This window comes from Loxodonta africana, chromosome 3 (assembly GCF_030014295.1).
Source record: "Loxodonta africana isolate mLoxAfr1 chromosome 3, mLoxAfr1.hap2, whole genome shotgun sequence".
Taxonomy (NCBI): Eukaryota; Metazoa; Chordata; class Mammalia; order Proboscidea; family Elephantidae; genus Loxodonta; species Loxodonta africana.
The window spans coordinates 187761055-187782383 of NC_087344.1; the positions used below are offsets into that span (position 1 = coordinate 187761055).

Here is a 21329-nt window from a genome sequence, read left to right on the forward strand (position 1 = left end):
GCCCTTCCACCAGCAGCTCCAGTAGCCCATAGGCTGTGGCCAAAGACAAGCCCAGGGCAAAGCCTGCCATGCTACGGACCACGGCCCGAGCCATGCTAGGCTCCTGTCCCCCCCAGGCAGGCAGAGCATTCTTCATGACTTTGTGCATGGCTGCTAAGACAAATGTTTGCCTGTCTCCAGGAGATGCCCACCAGGTTCTGTGGCTCTTAAAGGGTTCCGGAATTCCTCACTGTATTCTAAGGTTCCAGAGGGCTTTTACTGTGTGTCTCTTGGAATCCCCCTTCCCAGTTTCAAAAACTCGGGAGGGGACAGGTGGGTCTCTAATCTCTGGCCTTACATAAGCCTCTGAAGCAGAAGAATCAAGACAAACCTCAGACACAGGCCGTGGATGAGGCAGAGGAGAGAACGGCCCCACCTTTCTCTCAGCAGAACCTCACATCCAAGAAGATCCCTCAGGAGACTTCTGGGGTGAGAGGGGGTTCCCCAGAGCAGAAGTATGGCCTTCGATCTTGATCAGAATGGAGCAAAGAGGCCAAGAAGGAAACTACCCCACACCAGTGAGTCAGTCACCAAAGCCACCAGCCCCTTCCTAGTGACCCCAGTCCCAGCTCCCCATCCAGCCTCTCTTCCAGGGACCTACACGCACCCCCTGCCTTGGAAGCCCGTCATCTCCCACCCCTCTCCTCCAGTGCCCCCGAGCCCAGCCCTTTCCTCTCTTCTCCCTCACACCTGCCCCACTTCCTCAGAGTCCTTCATTGACTCCAGAATCCTCCAAGTTCCTGCCACCCTCATCCAGCACCCCCGCCAGCCTCTACCCCCAGAAAGCCCCTAATCCTAATGAGCCACATCTCAGCCAGAAGAGTGGGCTGTTGGTCCTGCTGGGCTAAACCCTTTGACCCCTCAGCGGTACAGAGGCTCCTGAGCTGGGGGCTGCCAGTCTCCTGTAGCCGATTCCTGTGGCGCCAGCCAGGCGAGTTTCCTGTCACCGCTTTCCTGCTAGGGGCAGGCACTGGGGGGCTCCTTGCCATAGGTGAGTGTGGAAGCAGAAGGTCAGGGGTGGGCAGAGGCCGGGCCAGGTGTGGGACCCATCTTTTGGCCTTTGGCTTGACCCTGTGCCCTAGGGCTCTTTCAGCTCCTGGTGAACCCCATGAACATCTATGAGGATCAGAAAATGATGACGCTCTACAGCTTGGCAGGTGAGTGCTGGGCAAAGACCAGGAGCACTCTAGAGGCCTGTGGAACACGGCCTAGTCCTGGATGCCCAGGAAGGGGACTGAGCTTGTCTCTTCTGTACCCAAGCATCCCTTGTGGCCTCAGCCTTATCCTGGGCTTTGTGGGGAGATCCAGAGGGAAGAGGCCCCCAGTCTGAAGAGGAAGACACAGTCCTTGCCCTTAAGGAGACTCCTCAGTCCAAGGGACTCCCCATTGTAGACACGATAGAGTCCAAACCCCAGGACCCTTCATAATCCACATGTCCCCTGGCCTCTCTGGCCTTGTTTCCTGCTCTTCCTGAGAAATCTCTCATTCCCTCAACATTTATTGAGCACCTGCTGAGGATTCAGCAGTGAACGAGGCTGACAAGCACCCAGCTCTTCTGGAGTTTACATTCTATCACAGAGTTAGATAGTAAGTAAACAAATAAGAGCTTTCTGATGGTGACAAGTGCTATGAAAAACATAAAACAAGGAGACATGATAAAAAGGGACTGGGAGCTACCCTAGCTTGAGTAGCCAGGGAAGGCTTCTCAGAGGTGACATTGGAATGGAGACTTTTTTTTTGTTGTTATTTTTATTGTGCTTTAAGTGAAAGTTTACACATCAAATCAGCCTCTCATATAAAAATTTATGTACACCTTGCTATGTACTCCTAGTTGTTCTCCCCCTAATGAGACAGTATGCTCCTTCCCTCCACTCTCCATTTTCATGTCCATTCGGCCAGCTTTGGAAACCCTGGTGGCGTAGTGGTTAAGTGCTATGGCTGCTAACCAAAGGGTCTGCAGTTTGAATCCGCCAGGCACTCCTTGGAAACTCTTTGGGGCAGTTCTACCCTGTCCTATAGGGTTGCTATGAGTCGACTATGAATCAACTCGAGGGCACTGGGTTTAGTGTTTTGGTTCGGCCAGCTTCTGACCCCCTTGCCCTCTCATCTCCCCTCCAGACAGGAGCTGCCCGCATAGTCTCATGTGTCTACTTGATCCAAGAAGCCCACTCTTCACCAGTACCATACTTAGATGTCTCCTGAAACCATGGTCCCCAAACCGCCCCCCCCCCCCGCTACTCTGGCCTTCAAAGCGTTCAGTTTATTCAGGAAACTTCTTTGCTTTTTGGTTTAGTGTAGTTGTGCTGACCTCGCCTATATTGTGTGTTGTCTTTCCCTTTGCCTAAAATAGTTCTTATCTACTATCTAATTAGTGAAAACCCCTCTCCCTCCCTCCCTCCCCACCCTCATAACCATCAAAGAATATTTTCTTCTCTGTTTAAACTATTTTTCCAGGTCTTATAATAGTGGTCTGATACAATATTTCTCCTTTTGCAACTGACTAATTTCACTCACCATAATGCTTTCCAGATTCCTCCATGTTATGAAATGTTTCAAGGATTCATCATTGTTCTTTATCGATGCGTAGTAGTCCATTGTGTGAATATACAATAATTTATTTACCCATTCATTTGTTGATGGGCACTTTGGGTGCTTCCATCTTTTTTTTTTTTTTTTTAATAATTTTTATTGTGCTTTAAGTGAAAGTTTACAAATCAAGTCAGTCTCTCACACAAAAGCCCATATACACCTTGCTACACACTCCCAATTACTGCCTCCACTCTCTGTTTTCGTGTCCATTTCACCAGCTTCTAACCCCCTCCACCCTCTCATCTCCCTTCCAGGCAGGAGATGCCAACATAGTCTCAAGTGTCCATCTGATCCAAGAAGCTCACTCCTCACCAGAATCCCTCTCCAACCCATTGTCCAGTCCAATCCATGTCTGAAGAGCTGGCTTCAGGAGTGGTTCCTGTCCTGGGGCAACAGAAGGTCTGAGGGCCATGACCACCAGGGTCCTTCTAGTCTCAGTCAGACCATTAAGTCTGGTCTTATGAGAATTTGGGGTCTGCATCCCACTGCTCTCCTGCTCCCTCAGGGGTTCTCTGTTGTGTTCCCTGTCAGGGAAGTCATTGGTTGTAGCCGGGCACCATCTAGTTCATCTGGTCTCAGGCTGATGTAGTCCCTGGTTCATGTGGCCCTTTCTGTCTCTTGGGCTCGTAATCACCTTGTGTCCTTGGTGTTCTTCATTCTCCTTTGATCCAGGTGGGTTGAGACCAATTGATGCATCTTAGATGGCTGCTTGCTAGCGTTTAAGACCCCAGAAGCCACTCTTCAAAGTGGGATGCAGAATGTTTTCTTAATAGATTTTATTATGCCAATTGACTTAGATATTCCCTTAAACCATGGTCCCCAGACCCCTGGCCCTGCTACGCTGGCCTTCGAAGCATTCGGTTTATTCAGGAAACGTCTTTGCTTTTGGTTTAGTCCTATTGTGCTGACCTCCCCTGAAATGTGTGCTCTTTCCCTTCACCTAAAGTAGTTCTTATCTACTATCTAATTAGTGAATGCCCCTCTCCCACCCTCCCTCCCTCCCCCATCTCGTAACCTTTTGTGAATGTTTTCTTCTCAGTTTAAACTATTTCTCAAGTTCTTTTAATAGTGGTCTTATACAATATTTTTCCCTTTGCAACTGACTAATTTCACTCAGCATAATGCCTTCTAGGTTCCTCCATGTTATGAAATGTTTCACAGATTCCTCACTGTTCCTTATCGATGCGTAGTATTCCGTTGTGTGAATATACCACAATTTATTTATCCGTTCATCTGTTGATGGGCGCCTTGGTTGCTTCCATCTTTTTGCTATTGTAAACAGTGCTGCAATGAACATGGATATGCATATATCTGTTTGTGTAAAGGCTCTTATTTCTCTGTGATAAATTCCAAGGAGTGGGATTGCTGGATCATATGGTAGTTCTATTTCTAGCTTTTTAAGGAAGCGCCAAATCGATTTCCAAAGTGGTTGTACCATTTGACATTCCCACCAGCAGTGTATAAGTGTTCCAATCTCTCCACAGCCTCTCCAATATTTACTGTTTTGTGTTTTTTGGATTAATGCCAGCCTTGTTGGAGTGAGATGGAATCTCATTGTAGTTTTGATTTGCATTTCTGTAATGGCTAATGATCGTGAGCATGTCCTCATGTATCTGTTGGCTACCTGAATGTCTTCTTTAGTGAAGTGTCTGTTCATATCTTTTGCCCATTTTTTAATTGGGTTATTGGTGTTTTTGTAGTTGAGTTTTTGCAGTATCATGTAGATTTTAGATATCAGGCGCTGATAGGAAATGTCATAGCTAAAAACTTTTTTCCAGTCTGTAGGTAACCTTTTTACTGTTTTGGTAAAGTCTTTGGATGAGTATAGGTGTTTGATTTTTAGGAGCTCCCAGTTATCTAGTTTCTCTGCTGCATTGTTAGTAATGTTTTGTATACTTTCTATGCCATGTATTAGGGCTCCCAGCATTGTCTATTTTTTCTTCCATGATCTTTATCAGTTTGTTGTTGTTGTTGTTGTTCGGTGCCGTCAAGTCGGTTCCAACTCATAGCGACCCTATGCACAACAGAGCAAAACACTGCCCTGTCCTGAGCCATCCTTACAATTGTTGTTATGCTTGAGCTCATTGTTGCAGTCACCGTGTTAATCCACCTCGTTGAGGGTCTTCCTCTTTTCCGCCGACCTGTAGTCTGCCAAGCACGACGTCCTTCTCCAGGGACTGATCCCTCCCGACAACATGTCCAAAGTATGTAAGACGCAGTCTCACCATCCTTGCCTCTAAGGAGTATTCTGGCCGCACTTCTTCCAAGACAGATTTGTTCGTTCTTTTGGCATTCCATGGTATATTCAATATTCTTCGCCAACACCACAATTCAAAGGCGTCAACTCTTCTTCGGTCTTCCTTATTCATTGTCCAGCTTTCACATGCATATAATGTGATTGAAAATACCATGGCTTGAGTCATGCGCACCATCAGCAAATGAAGGTCCCGGAAGCTTTACTCCATCCACGTCATTAAGGTCAACTCTACTTTGAGGAGGCAGCTCTTCCCCAGTCATCTTTTGAGTGCCTTCCAACCTGGGGAGCTCATCTTCCAGCACTATATCAGACAATGTTCTGCTGCTATTCATAAAGTTTTCACTGGCTAGTGCTTTTCAGAAGTAGACTGCTGGGTCCTTCTTCCTAATCTGTCTTAGTCTCGAAGCTCAGCTGAAACCTGTCCTCCATGTGTGACCCTGCTGGTATCTGAATACAGGTGGCATAGCTTCCAGCGTCACAGCAACACACAAGCCCCCACAGTGTAACAAACTGACAGACATGTGGGGGTTATCATTTTAGATTTTATATTTAGGTCTTTGATCCATTTTGAGTTAGTTTTTGTGCATGGTGTGATGTATGGGTCTCGTTTCATTTTTTTTTTTTTTTGCAGATAGATATCCAGTTATGCCAGCACCATTTGTTAAAGAGACTGTCTTTTCCCCATTTAACTTACTTTGGGCCTTTGTCAAATATCAGCTGCTCATATGTGGATGGATTTATGTCTGGTTTCTCAATTCTGTTGCATTGGTCTATGGATCTGTTGTTGTACCAGTACCAGGCTGTTTTGACTACTGTGGGGGTATAATAGGTTCTAAAATCAGGTAGAGTGAGGCCTCCCACTTTGTTCTTCTTTTTCAGTAACACTTTACTTATCTGGGGCCTCTTTCCCTTCCATATGAAGTTAGTGATTTGTTTCTCCATCTCATTAAAAAATGTTGTTAGAATTTGGATAGGAATTGCATTGTATCTATAGATGGCTTTTGGTAGAATAGACATTTTTATAATGTCAAGTCTTCCTATCCATGAGCAAGGTATGTTTTTCCACTTTGGTCTCTTTTGGTTTCTTACAGTAGTGTCTTGTAGTTTTCTTTGTATGGGTAAGGGAATAGAGACTTTGTATCAGAAGGTGTTGGGCTGCAAGAACAGAAGACCCACCTACAAGTGGTTTAACAATAGAGAAAGTTTATTGTTTCACAATAGAGAAAGTTTATTATTTCACAATAAAGTTTATTATGTCACATAACAAAAAGTCTCAAGGTAGGGAAGTTTCAAGGTTCGGATTACTCAGCAGCTCAGTAATCCCACCAAGAACCCAGGTTCCTTCCATTTTTTCTCTCTGTCATCTTCAGCCTGTTGGACATTTTTCTTTGGCCTATCAGCCGCTCTTCTTCAGGCCGCAAAATGGCTGCAGCAACTCTAGGCATCACATCTTCATAAAACAATGTCAAAAGACCAGAAAATAGAAAGAGCCTAGCTCCCTCATCTCTCTTTCTCTCTCCCTCTTTTAATTGTGGTAAATATATATATATATATAAAACTGGAGAAGTCAGCACAAGTTGACCAAGGCAAAGTCATAGAAGCTTCATAGACACATCCAAACTCCCTGAGGGACCAAGTTATTGGGCTGAGGGCTGGGGACCATGGTCTTGGGGGACATCTAGTTCAACTGGCATAACATAGTTTGTAAAAATAGTGTCCTACATCCTACTTTGGTGAGTAGCATCTGGGATCTTAAAAGCTTGTGAGCAGCCATCTAAGATACGTCTACTGGTCCCACCCTGTCTGGAGCAAAGGAGAATGAAGAAAACCAAAGACACAAGGGAAAAATTAGTCCAAAGGACTAATGGACCACAACTACCACATCCTCCACCAGTCTGAGTTCAGAACAACTGCGTGGTGCCCGGCTACCACCACCAACTGCTCTGACAGGGATCACAATACAGGGTCCTAGGCAGAGTGGGAGAAAAATGTAGAACAAATTCAGACTCACAGAAGAAGACAAGACTTAATGGTCTGACAGAGACTGGAAAAAACTCCAAGAGTATGGCCCCTGGGCACCCTTTTAACTCAGTACTGAAGTTCACCCTTCAGCCGAAGATTAGACAGGCCTATAAAACTAACAACATGTAAGATTCAACCATGTACACCAGACTAAATGGGCACACCAGCCCAAAAGCAAAGATGAGAAGGTAGGAAGGGACAGGAAAGCTGGACAAGTGGAAATGGGGATCCCGAGGTCGAGAAGGGAAGAGTGTTGACACATCACAGGGTTGGCAGCCAATGTCACAAAACAATTCGTGTATTAATTGTTTAATGAGAAACTAATTTGCTCTGTAAACTTCCACCTAAAGCACAATATATATATGTATATAGTAAAACATTTGCCATTTCAACAATTCAAGTGAGTTGACTTTAATTACGTTCGTGTTGTACTACCATCACCACCACGTCTCTTTTTAAGAGTAAGGAAACTTTCCACAAAAGGGCAGATACTGTATGATCTCACATAAGATAGGCAAATATATAGAAACCAAAGATTATTAGTAGTACCAGGGGTGAGAGGGAGGGGTAAAGGGGGATTTTTTGCTTAGGGGGCATTGAATTTACGTTAATTGTGGTGGAATAATTTGGTAAAGAATAATGATAATAGTTGCACAACATGAAAAATGTAATCAATGTCACTGAATGATACAGGTAGAAATGGTTGAATTGGTGGCTGTTTTGCTTTATATATTTCGCTATTAAAAAAAAAAAAAAGAGTAAGGAAATTTCCCAGAATCCCCCTCCCCACAAACTTCCCCTCCTTGGGGAGAATTGCAACACATGCCCTTTCTTAAGCCTATCCTAGGCAAAAAAAAAAAAAAAAATTTTTTTTTTTTTAAGAGGAGTGGAATTCGCATCGTTGCCAGCTTATTGAATGGACTAACTTCTATGGAATACCAATAGGGAACTGCCTCATTTTTCTCTGACCACTGTATTCAACCATATTCTTCTGCTGGTGACCTTTTCAGCAGACCCTTAGCTTTCTGGCTGTTCTCATTTAGAGGACCTAGTCTTGCTTCAGTAATTATTACTTACTCTTAGGGCTTAAAAGATCCAATTCCGTCTACATCAAAATTTCAATCTCACATCCATTACTCCCTTGCATCTTCCCCCTCTCCCCCTTTAGCCCTCAGCTCAGACTTGATCCTCCATGGGGTCCTGCAGTAGAGAGGGGGCATGGCCTGCTCTTTCACTTTTTTCTCCACTTCCTTCCCCTTCTGGCTTTTCAGATGTCAGAACAGGGAACTGGAATAATTAGAGGAAAAGGGACAAGAGTCTTAAATCACCAATGCTGTTATAGCTCCACTGCTGGTGCCCTCTGTGTGGCAGGTGCCCACAGGCTGGCTATCTCAGGGGCCCATTTGTGGGCTCTTTGGAGGCTCTGTATCCTGCTGAGGGCAGTTCTCTTTGGCTGACCACAGATGAAGCCAGCTTAGCTCTTTCAGACAATCCACAGCCTCGTCCTTTTGGACCCCCTCCCCTAGCAGCTGCCCTCTTGGGTGGAGAACCTCTCAGAAGGCTCTAGGCCTGCCGCCCTCCACAATGTCCACTTGCCTCAGAAGAAATGCACATATCCTTTCCCTTGTGGCATCCCTCTGTCCCACCATTGCAGGCTAGTTTTAGAGTTCTCCAGATGAGAGAAACACGTACCAGTCTCCACGCTCTCATTGCCCTCCAGGCTCCTGCTGAGTTCTCCCATAGCCCTGGAGTGGCCCCGAGAAGTTCTGTGGCTGGTCAGGAGTCCAGCCTAGAAATGATGAGCAAGGCTCCCCTGCCCGCAGCACCAGTCTCCGAAGGGTCCTCTTGGAGCACCTCACTTGACAGGAGGAAGGGAACACCCATCCTTCCCGTGGACTCTCCTCCTAGGGCTGCCTACTCCAATAGCTTCTCTCCACTTCCAAAAACTTCAGATTTCTGGTCTTCTCTTTATGTAGACTAGTGAGGGTCGAAGGGTAGGAGACTAGTTTTGCTCTCTTTGTAAGCCCACAGAGGATGCCTACGGCTCCCTGGGGCTCTTTAGAATGTAGGGCATCTAGGTATCCACTGGTTGTCCTCAGCTTGAATCTTTGTCTAAAAGACCAAGCCAACCTGACATTTCCCTTTCAATGCCCTGTTATACCATGATTGGGTTAGGCAGATCCAGATTTACCCCCTGGGACCAGGGCAGGACCAGACCATTGCTCTTAAACAAAACCCAAGTTGTGTTAGCAAGGAGGAAGGTTGAAAAAAACTGTTGGGTGGCACCAGACAAGGTTTGCAACAAACCTGTATGACTAGGTGGAGCCAGCCATGTAAAGAATAGGGGGAGGAGTGCTCCTGGCGAGGGGAACAACCAGGGCAAGGACCTGAGAGGAGGAATCAGCTTGGCATATTCAAGGAACACAAGAAGGCCCATGTGGGTGGACACAGTGGGTGAAAGGGCCGAGTAGCATGAGATCACCTCAGCAGGTAGGCAGGGGCCAGATCCCAAGGGCCTGTAGACCATGACGATAAGGGAGGTAGGATTTTATCCCAAGTGTGGTAGGAAGTCACTGGTTTTAAGCAGGGAAGGGACATGACCTGATTTATGTTTGGACAAGCTCACTCTGGCTGCTGTGTGAAAACTGAAGTAGAAGGTGGTGAGAGAGAAAGAAGGGAAGCTCGTTAGGAGGCTATCATCCAAGTGAGAGACGATCTGGGCTCTATGAGGGCAGTGGAGATGAGGGAAGTGTAAGGGTTTGGGATTTGCTTTGGCCAGCGTTGAGCAAACACACCATCATCAGAGGGATCTTCTAGGTTCCCTGACCAGCTTGTGCTGTTCCTTCAGCCTGGAATGCCGTCTGCTCCTCCTAACAACACTTACTCATCTTCCAGACCCAGCTGATGCATCATCTCCTTTGTCCAGCCTTCCCAGCCCCACCCCTCCCTGCAGAAATGCCCACTCCCTCCTTGGCTCCCACAGCTGTTTATAAGCACCTCCCTTGTGCACTTAGCACATCGCTGTAGTCATTTGTTTACTCATCTGTCTCTGTCCCTGGATTATGAGCTTCCAGGAGCTCACTGCCTCGCAGCGACCATGGGGAGACACATGTGAAATGGCTAGAATATACCAGGCGGTCCACGATTAAGGACTAACATTAGGGACAGAGATTGTTAGTGCTGTAGGCGTCAGAGCACGGGGGATATCCAGGCGGGCTCTGGCCTCTCCTCTGACTGCTCCGAGCACCAGTGCCTGTTCCCAGAATTTTTCTCTTGCTGTCTGTGCACACTCAGAACCTAGGGTAACTCTGGACCCAGCATGGATCATGAAGTATTGGCCCCCTTCCCTCACAAACACACATACTCATATACACACACAAAGTCAACTACTAACCGTGACTTTTCAATCTCTAACCATCTCTCCCTCCCCTGCCAGAGGCTGGCACACATTTGAACTCTGTAAGTGGCTGTTGAGTGAATCAGTGGTGAATGAATGAATGACGGGATTAGAAGGGCTATCAGAGTCAGTGTAAATGAGGTCAAGGGCAGGATGATGGTGGTTCCAGAAGGAATTGTGTCAGGTGGGTGTTCTGATAAACATGGTGGACAAGGCAGCTTCCTCACCCTGCCCCACCCCATCCTGGGCTCTCCTGACAGGCTTGGGGGCCATGGGCTGGGGCACCTCCCCTCACATTCGCTGCGCCAGCCTCCTGATAGTACCCAAGATGTTGGGCAAAGAGGGCAGGCTCTTTGTGCTGGGATACGCCTTGGCTGCCATCTATGAAGGTGAGTGTGGGTCCCTGGGTGCTGGTTAGTGGCATTAAAGAAGTGACCCTGGGTGGCCCATCCAGTGGGAGCCAGTCCTGGTGAAGGAGAAAGGACGGGGAGGCAGGAGCCCAGGTTCTAATCCCAGCCGCTCCAACTTGCTGTATGCCCTTGAGAGTTCCTCCCTGTGTCTGGGACACCTTCATTTGCACAAGTGAAAAAAGCAAGGGTTGAATGAGATGGCCTCTCACAGTTTCTCAGGCCCATCATTGTGCTGTTCTAGAAGGTGGTCACTGCAGAGCAGGAGCTAGGGGTGGGCTTTTAAAAGTACTGGCTCCAGGCGGAGTCAAACCATCAGGGCCTCTTCCCCCAGGGCCAGTGGCTAATCTGCGTTACAACCTCAACGAGGTGATAGCATCGCTGGGCTGTACTGTGGAGCTGCAGATCAACAACACCCGAGCGGCCTGGCGTACCTCCACAGCCCCCCTGCGGGCAGTGTTCAAGGACCTGCTGGTCAGGACTGCACACGGGCAGGCCCTGGGGTCCCTCTTCCCAGAGGCCAAGATGACTTGGACTGGGGAGTTATGACCCTGGATTTACAGTTTCCTAAGGGGGCATTTTTGCAGGACTGATCCCAAGCATTGCAGATGGTGCCCTGTCCCTGGACACTAAAGGCCAGGAGAGCCCCCCAGTCGTTGGGACAACCTGCAATTCCCCATACACATTTCCAAACACCTGGGTGGGCAGTATTCTGGGCAGCTGAACTACAATGTCAGGAAATCGAGGTCCTTGGCCTTGAGGAGTTCCAGGGGAACTTGAAGACCAGGGGGCTAAGGAATGGAGTATTAGAGTGCTGGAGATTGGGAGTTTGGGAGAGTTGGGAAGATGGGCCTGAGGGGCTTGGGCATTGGGGGCGCTGAGAGGGCATGATGGTTTGAGAAATTAGTGATGAAGGGTGAAGTCTAAGGATATAGGGAATCAGTGGCTAGCAAGGATCTGGGGCAGAAGACGTGAGGGGGAGCTGAGAGTCTCTGAGGTGGGCAGAACAGAAGCACAGGGCATTAGATGAGGCAGCTGGAAGGACTATGAACAGTGGGAAATTTGAGGCAAGTGGCTGTGTCTCGGGGCCTAGGCTCCCAATAGCATAGGGTAGGAGCCCAAAGCTTGGTTGATGTGGGGAGGACAGGCTGTCAGAATGGAACTTCCAGAATGGAACTGCAGAGCTCACCCATCCCTTCCTAACCACCCCCAGGGCAGCAAAGACTCATTGAAAGCTGAGACTCTCAACATCTCCAACTCCTTTGAGGACCTGGATGCCCAGGTGAAGAGTGAGGCTGGCTTCAAGCTGGAGGATGCCACAGATTCAGAGGAGACAGTCTGGGATGTAGAGACCCGCCAGGCCCCAGCCTCCAGACAACCCCTCTCCACGCAGAAGATGTTTGAGCTGAAAACCAAGCTGCGTTGCTCCTGTGAGGGTGTCCCTGGGTGGGGCAGGGCAGGGTAGGCTAGGCTATGGGGCCAGGTCAGGCTGTGGGGACCTCAGACACCCCTTGGCCCTTCCTGCAGATGTGGTGAGCAAGGCTGTACTCAGCTGCCAACGCTGGTTTGACCGAAAGCACGAACAGTGCATGCAACGCATCTGGGTCCCACTCTTCAACCACCTGCTCTGCCTACCCATGAAGTTCAAGTTTCTCTGTAGCATCACCAAAGGTGGGGAGCACCAGGGCTGGGGGAGTTGTGTTCTTGGGGACAATGGGTAGGTGTGTGGCAAGGAAAGCAATCAAGCAGAGGGTCTGGGTTCTCTGAAGATACCTTCGCCCTCAGAGCCCAGCTCCTTCACTGACTGGTGTGCCCCAGAGTAAGTCACAACAAAGCTCTGAGCTTCATCTCTCCATCTGAAAGATGAGCATAGTAGTAGCACTTATCCCATTAGGGGTTTTTGAGGATTTAAGAGGATAATACATGTGAAGCAGGTAGCAGAGCTGACACACTGGAATCGCTCTACAAATGTTGGCTATCATCACTGGTATTCGTTATGGTTATGGACAGGTGAAAAAATTGGGGGCGGGGAGCGGATCAGGCCTTGTTCCTGGGAAGAAGAATCCAAGGACAGCGGAGATGGGGAAGCCTCAATGTGGAAGAAAGTCATGGCAGAGAGACAAAAGCTCAGGATGTAGGAGATCACAGGAGAGGAGGAGGCAGGCCAGCTGGGCCCAGGCCTGGTGCTGGCAGGAGAGGCCCTGACCTGGTCCCACTGCCCACCAGTGATGGAAGTCTGGTGTCGTAATCGCATCCCAGTGGAAGGCAACTTTGGACAGACCTACGACTCACTCAACCAGTCTGTTCATAGCCTGACTGGGGAATTTTCAGCCAATATTAACCTAAAGGTAAAGGGTGGGGGCATGGGGGGGATAGGGAGTAGGAGGAGGACATTGGGGAGAAGGGCATGAGGACAGGCAAGCAAAACAGGTAACAGGAAACAGGTGACTGGGTGTGAAGGAGAGGGTCAAGGAGGGGATGGTACTAAGCCAGGTGTTAGAGTTGGGTGGCAGGGAGAGGGACAGAGGTGAGTCTGGGGAATGTGTGGGCCTGGGCAGCCAGGTGTGAGATGGCATCAGCTGATACAGGTGTGGGAGAGCAAGATTGTGTCAAGGAGGGTGGCGAGCAGAAGGAAGCAACAATTCCTGAAGGTCTGGAGGACCAAGAAGATGTGAGCCGGACACCATGCAGAGGCCTGGCCTGGGCCTGGCGGGCAGTGCAGGCTGAGTCTGCCCCTTTGCCGCCCACCAGGAGGAGAAGCAGGCTGGAGTGCTGGGCCTCAACTCAAGCTGGGAGCACATGAGCACTGAGGTGCGGAACTACGTGCGCAGCCAGGAGGCCCGGCTGGAGTGGACCCTGGGACTGCTGCAGGTGCTGCTGTCCTGCACTTTCCTGCTGGTCTTACACACGTGAGCCATGAGCCCCCACCCCAGCAGTCCCTGCCCGAGGGAAGCTTCCAGAACCTACCCCTTACTCTGAACCCAAATGTTTGCTTTTAGCTTTGCCTTTTTATAAGGTGGGGTTCACTGTTTACACAAAATTAAAAAAGGAAATGTGAATATTTTGTAAGAAGAAATGTTACCCATGTTTCCGCTGCCTTGAAAGGGCGGCCTTCTTCATGTATCTACCTTGCTCCAGCTTTTATCCCAAAGCTGACTTTTTTTACATTTGACTTTTGATTTTTTTTCTTGCCCTTCATATTCCCCTTGGCTCTGACTTTGTGCCATTTTTATCGTCCGATTTTGCTTTCATTTTCTCCCGCCTGCTGCGTTGGCAGCGACTTTCCCTCCTTTTGGACCAAAGTCCTCAACCCCACCCAGCCCGGCGTCCAGCTGGGCTGCCCTAGGCCTCACTCTTGCGCCCTTGCTGACCTCTGGACCCTCTACTTCCTGTCTCCACCCCAAATGCCTGAGCTGGGCAGGGGCTGGGCAAGGGCAGTTACAGGGGCTCTTGCTTTGTCTGTTCCTGTTTGTAGGGCCTAGAGTGACTGCAGATTATGTGTGTACTTAGGGCCCTCTGAGGGGACAAAGATAAATGAGCCATAGTCCTGCCCTCAAGAAGCTCATGGCCTAGTTGGGGAGGCAAGAGCAAACAAGCAAACAAAAAAAAAAAACAGTTGCCGTCGAGTCAATGTTGACTCACGGGGTGCAGAATGGAACTGCACTCCATAGGGTTTTCAAGGCTGTCACCTTTCAGAAGCAGATCACCAGGCCTTACTTACAAGGCACCTCTGGGTCAGTTCAACCCCCAACCTTCTGGTTAGTAGTCAAGAGCTTAACTGTTTTTGCCACCTAGGGCACTGGAAGCAAGAGAGGCCCCACAAAACAGAGAATGGTTCAAGGGCCATACTATGGACTAGCTATCATGGTTCAAGGGGCATACTATGGCCTGGCAATCGTGGTTCAAGGGCCATGCTATGGTCTGGCTATTGTGGTTCAAGGGTCATGCTACGGACTGGCTATCAAGACAGGTGTGAGTGCCGAGGAGGGGCTTCCAGGGTCGCTGCCCCTGGAAGGGGTACAACTGGGCTCCCAAAGGCTGCAGATGGGGAATCGTGGTCAAGAAAAGGAAGTGAGTTTTCTTGGGCAAGGATCCTGGCATCTGTGGAGTGTAGAAGGCAGAGCCTGGGATGGAGGACTGGGCTGAGGGTGGGCATGGCCAAAACAGTCTAGAAAGTCCTGCAGGGAGCCTCAACTTTACGGTCACAGGAAGAACTGGGGCAAGTTGGAGGCAGGGAGGCCAGGATGCGTTAGAGGTTAAGGGGCCTGGCTGTGGTGGGACGTGGCAGCAAGGTGGCCTGAGACGGAAGAAGAAGGGGAAAGGTGTGGCAGGTCTCAGAGCCAGCTTGGACAGGAAAGGAGCCACAGAGTCAAAAGTCACAGGTTTTCAGCCTGGAGGTCATGCATTGAGAGGCAGAGCAGGCCAGTGGGTGGGGCCAGGACTCAGGAGGCCCAGGTGCAGCAGCAGCAGCAGGTCTCTCCACAAGGGGGCGCTCACAGTCTATCTTTGCATTTATAGCTATTACTATCTTAAAGGCAAAGATGTGGATTTTTATTGGGTCCCAGAACCAATAGCATTGGAACTTAAGTTTCACAGCTTACATAGCTTATTTCATGTTCTTTTACAGTTAGTTCTAAACACATTTCCAACAATTAACATTTCTTCTTTAGGAAACTGAAGCATTATATCGGGATTTTGGGAGATACTTGGAAGACAGCTACACACACACACACGCACGCACACATGCACACACGGACAGGGATGTGCACACACAGGATATGCACACGCACACATGCACACACGGACAGGGATGTGCACGCACGCATGCACACACACATGCACACATGGACAGGGATGGGCACACACGCACACACAGACGGGGTGTGCACACATGCACGCATGCACACGTGCACACACAGACAGGATGTGCACACACACACGTGCACACACGGACAGGGATGTGCGCACACACAGACACCACACTATAGTGCTCAAGGGGAGCCAGGGAGGAGCAGGCGTCTGTCAGAGGAGAAGGGAGATGGTGGTTCGGGGTGACTTTAGATTGAGGTGACCTACAGGACATGTTTTGCAGCCTCAGCTGAGAGGTAGGGGCTCCAGAGGTGAATGTGGGAGTCCGTGGATTAGGTGACTCCTGCAACCTTGAGAGGTTGTCAGTTGCTGCACCTTTGCTCCTGCTGTTTCCTCTGCTTGATATTCATTCTGTAAAGTTCACGCCTGTGAACTTCCCCTACCTCACACGCAAGCCCCTGCACTTACAGGACTCCCAGCCCGACAGGCTAACCACACCCTCCTCTGAGCCCCCACTGAGCTTCTACTTGCCCCTGCTAAGTCTCCTCAGTTGTGTACATACTTTCTCGTTATCCCCATTGTCGAGCACAATGCCTAGGATATGCGTGGTGCTCGATAAAGGATGGTTGGCCAGTTGAATAGATGACTGGCTGTGTCTCAAGGAAGCCCATGGTTGGGGATGGAGGAAAACCTGAAGAAGGAAATGGAGACATCCCTGTCTGTCCACCCACAGGTCCTTCTCCTACGTGGACAGCTATAACCAGGACATTCGCTTTGACAACATCTACATCAGCACCTACTTCTGTCAGATTGATGAACGCAGGAAGAAGCTAGTGGGTAGACACAGTCCTGCCTCAGGGCACCCTGCCATGTGGCCTGTGTGGCCTTCCCGCTCCAGGAGGGCAGAGGGGAGAGGGCAGAGGGCTGTTGGGGTTCCTCACTGTGTGCACATTATTTCCCCCCAGGGCAAACGGACTCTGCTGCCGCTCCGCAAAGCCGAGGAGAAATTCGTCATCTTTCCCTGCAAGCCCACAATTCAGGCCTCAGAAATGAAAAATGCGGTGAGGAAGGCGTGGGGGGCATGCATCTGCAAGGTGGAGGGCATAAGGCATCAGAGTGCACATGCCAAGCAGGCCACACTACCCAGGCCCGCCACTCTTGCTGCTTGAGCAGGTTAGGGAGCTCCTGGAGTCGGTGCCGGTTCTGCTGCTGCTGCTGGTGCTGTGTGGGCTGGACTGGGCTCTCTACTCCATCTTCGACACCATCCGCCATCACTCCTTCCTGCAGTACTCCTTCCGCAGTGAGCTTAGCTCCCACTCTTGGCTCCAGACCCTCTTGTCCAACTCAGCCCCAAGAGGCACCCCACACACATGAACTCCAACCCCTGTGCAGCCACCTCACCCCAATTCTCCCAATTTTGTCTTCTCCTTCTACTTATTCTGCTCCCCTTCTCTGACTCAGCCCCTTCCTGACCTTCTCAAGGTCAAATCTCAGCCTGGCAGCTGTCGCTGGGAGCTTTAGTCCCCACCCTTTGCATCTAAAAGAGAGAGGGGTTAGGTTCCCCGAAATGATGGGAAGTTCCGTGCAGCTGGGAGGTATTTCTCTGCCTGGACCCCTCCCCTACATCCAGCCCCCATCCTGTCCCATCCCCTTAACCCCTACTTTTTCCTGATACCCCTCACCTCTGGCCCCACCCCTGACCTCAGGCAGTCATAAACTGGAGGTGAAAGTGGAAGGAGACTCCATGCTCGCCCGGCTTCTCCGGAAAACCATTGGGGCCCTGAACACCTCCTCAGAGACAGTGGTGGAATCAAACAACATGCGTGAGTGATGTGACAAGTCTGTATCAGAGGAATTGAGCGTTGTGGTGGGGAGTGGGCAGAGGTCAAAAGACTTCAAGGTAAAGAGTTGGGGGACTGGGCTTGAGTGTGGAGAGATGTGTGTCACCGGGCTTGGGTTGGGTAAATCAGAGGGCTGGCAGGCTTGAAGAGTGGAGGATGACAAGCTGGGTGACAACAATCTGGGGACTGCAGCCATGGGGTCAGAGGGTAGAGGTTCTAGCCTTCTGGTGCAGTGCTGTCCAATAGAACTTTCTGCCATGATACTTATGTTTTAGATCTGCCTCCCACTAAGCAAATAGCCTCATGTGCCTATCCCACCCAGTGCCCTATGTGCCTAGTGGCTACCATATTGACAGCGCAGCTCTGGAGGGTGAGGGGCAGGCAGGAGGAGAGCAGGAGAATCAAAGGCCAGACCTACACATCCCACTGAGGTGGAAAGTCCAACCCCGGGCTGCCCTGTCCCTTGGATGGCCCTGGCCAGACCCCTGATAGGCTTACCTCCCTAACCCCAGCTTGCCTGCCCCAGCCTGAGAGCATGGATGCCCAAGCCTACCTCCAGGCTGCACTACCAATTGGCCTGCTAGTGTGTCTCTGCCTGCTCCAGGCTTTTGGCTACCGGCTCCGGAGGGTCATCGCAGCCTTCTACTTTCCCAAGGTGTGCCCCTCCCCAGACCTCCCCACCTCTCCACACACACACACACCAATCCGCACCCAGCTCCCTAGCAACCCCACCCTTTGAGGGCTGTCCTTTCTCCTCTGCACTGCCACTATCAGTGACCCCCCCCCCCCCCCCGTCAGCGAGAGAAGAAGCGGATCTTGTTCTTCTACAATGAGCTACTGAGGAAGAGAGCAGCCTTCACCAAACTGAGGAGGGCCGCCATTATGAGGCGGGCCCAACAGCAGAGGGCTCCAGTAAGTCCAGGCCTGCACTCTTGCCAGCTCCCAAAGAGGCCGGAGACCTGTGGGGTGGTGGTGGGGGGGGGACATCTTTCTTCTGTCCACCCAGCACCCACCAAAGGCCTCAGGCCTCCTCGAGTCAGTGAGTTCTTATCTGGTGCATGCTAAGGGCCCTGGTCATCCAGCTCCAGAAGGCCAAGGCGATGTCCCTTTCTGTACCCCAGGATCCAGCCCAGCCAGATACTCACTGGACCATTGGACAGAAAACAGACAAGGGGAATCAGGCTTGATCCAGTCTGGTCAGAGGACAGCAAGAGGGGCTCACCAGAAGCAGGGGGCCCAAGGCAAAGCCACTGTGCTCCTGACAGGGCTGCAGACCAGAAGCTCAATACACTTCAGAGGAGGGGGTGTAGGCAGGTGGACCAGGGATCAGGAAGGCCTGATGAAGGGGCACACGGTATATGGAAAGAGCATGGAGTCAGAAGGGCAGGTTCCTTCCAGTCCATACTCCATCATTAGGCTGTATGATCTTGGCCAAGGTCCTCACTGGGCCTTAGTTTCCTGCTCCGAAGAATAGGGAGGTTGGACAGATCTGTCAGGCCTGCTCACCAGAGAACAGTGTGTTCAGTGGTCCTATGTGGGGCTGTGACACCAGGGAGCCTGGGTTTGAATCCTGGCTCCTCCCTTTACTACAATGACAGCTGTATGACCTTGAGTATGTTACTTAATCTCCGTGCCTTGGTTTTCCCCTTTTGTAAAATGGCATTAACTACTTCATCTGGTTGTTGGAAGGGTTATATAAGTTCACATACATAAAGCACTCTCAAGGTGCTGGCGTGTAGCAAGTGCTATATATATGTTAGTTGTCACTGTATGACCCTGGGCAAGTGGCCACCTCTTCAAAGTGATGATGGTGATAACAATATCTCCCATATTATGGTTATTGTTTAAATGAATTTAGTTAGTTCTTAGCATAGGGCCCACCATTGTAAACAGAACAGTGAATGGCAGCCATTCTTGTTTTACCCACCCCTGACAAAGCTCCAGATCCCCCATGGTACACAGTAGAGATGGGCTGAACATCTGATGAAAACAAACATGCTGTGATTCTATGACCTGGCTCTGAAATAAGTTGGATTTTGACGGGCAGATGGAAGTGTGAGGGACATTCATTTCAGGCTGAGGGAAAAGAATGTGCAACGACTCAGACACCAAAGGGAATGTCAAGTGTCAGGGCTACTCTAGAGATTAAAATGGCACAGAAGGGGAAGCATTCAGAGAGGGATAAAGTGGAACAGAAGGAATCCCTAGGCAGTGGAAATGATTAAGTGCTGGGCTACTAACTGAAAAGTTGGTGGTTTGAATCCACCCAGAGGTGCCTTCAAAGAAAGGCCTGGGATCTGCTTCTGAAAGGCCACACCCATGAAAATCCTATGGAACATACATGGTTCTTTGCAACACACAGGTAACCAACCATGAGTCAGAATCCACAAGTAGCAACTGGTTGAGTTTTTTTTTTTTTTAAGGTGGAGCAGAGGCTAGAAAGGAACCAGATTATGGAAGGCCTTAAAGGCCAAACCAGGAGTTCTGCCTTTGTCTGGCAAGGCAGTGGGGCCCCTGGAGTTTCTGGAACAAGAGAATGACCTGATAAGGTGGAAAGGAAGGCCTGGCAGTTGTGTGGAGCGATGGTGGGTGGGGAAGCATAACGACTCAGGCTTGTGATGTGAAGTCAGGATACCTGGGGCCAATCCATTAGATCATTTACTTTGGGAAAGTCACTTAATCTTTCTGAGATTCGCCTTTCTCATCTGTAAAGTGAGGATAACAATAGTGATAGTCTTATCTGCCCTACTCACTTCTCAGCCTGATGGTGAGATCCAAATAAGATGATTGATTCATGGGAAAGTGCGAATGATAGTTGCTGTTGTTACTGGCTGGAAGAGTCCAGAGGCTGCATCCTCCCACCCTCCATCACGTGAATAGAGTTGGGGAGGGACACTCTCTAGGACCCACATTCATAGCCCCTCCCTTCAGGGGTCTTCTTTGCTCACCCCAGCCCCCTCCAACATGTGGGCACTGTCAGGCCTTACACTTCAGAAAAGGAGCCCTGGTAGCGCAGTGGTTAAAAGCTTGGCTGTTAACCAAAAGGTCAGCAGTCCGAATCCACCTGCGCTCCTTCGGAACCCTATGGGGCAGTTCTACTCTGTCCTCTAGGGTCGCTAGGAGTCTAAATCGACTCGAAGGCAACCGGTTTGGTCTGGTTTGGTTTTTCCAGGCCCCCTAGCTACTCTTCCCCGGCTTGCTCCCCAAGCGGCTCTAAGCCCTCTCACCTCCCAACAGCGCCACCACCTGGTTGACATCCTGCACCGCCGCTGTCCCCTCCTGCGCCGCTGGCTGCGCCGGCGCTGCGTGGTGTGCCTGACACCCGAGACGCCCGAGTCCTACGTGTGCCCGACGCCGGGCTGCGAGGCCGTGTACTGCAGGTCGTGCTGGGTGGACATGCGGCAGCAGTGCCCGGTCTGCACACCCCGCGAGGAGCTCTCCTCCTCCGCCTTCAGCGACAGTAACGACGACGCTACCTATGCGGAATGAAGGGGCATTCCGCCTACTCTCCCAGCCCACTCCTTCCTGTTTAATAAAACGCTTTGAACACTCCTGGTGCCGGCGGCTCGCGGGGGTCCGGAGCCGGGGTGAGGTAGAAGCCGCCTTAGCTGGCAGGCAGAGGGGCCGGCCCGCCCGATCCCCGCAGGCCCGGGCCGCTGCGGGGAGGCCGGGGGCCAGCAAAGCTGCTGGAGAGGGGCTGGGGCCCGGGTCGGCAGGGGCGTGGCGCCCAAACCGGGCAGACCCGGCGTCGGCTCGGAATCGCCACTACCGCCCAGCACTGCACCATCCGTCAAGCAGCTGCGCTGCAGAGCTCCCGCCGAGCCCGCCTGGTGGGGGGAGCCAGCCGTGGGGGCGGAGTCCCGGGTCGGCACCCGGCGCGCGGCGGGGGCGGGCCTTGCTGGGGGCGGAGCCTGGCGCCAGGTCTGGTAGGAGGGGGCGGGGCGGGGCCTGGTAGCTGCGCGGCGCGG

At 50.8% G+C, this 21329-nt stretch overlaps 1 protein-coding gene across 1 annotated transcript; it reads left to right on the forward strand.

The window, feature by feature from the left end:
- Nucleotides 1–518: 518 nt before the first annotated feature.
- DCST1 (DC-STAMP domain containing 1) lies at nt 519–20912 on the forward strand. The gene is given in 16 exon segments (XM_064279999.1): nt 519–557; nt 747–872; nt 874–1030; nt 1122–1196; nt 10565–10693; nt 11046–11185; nt 11925–12141; nt 12239–12382; nt 12938–13059; nt 13463–13620; nt 16254–16581; nt 16694–16820; nt 17227–17343; nt 17874–18016; nt 18160–18273; nt 20599–20912. Coding segments are annotated over 16 exon segments (2388 nt in total). The 3' UTR covers nt 20851–20912.
- Nucleotides 20913–21329: the final 417 nt, after the last annotated feature.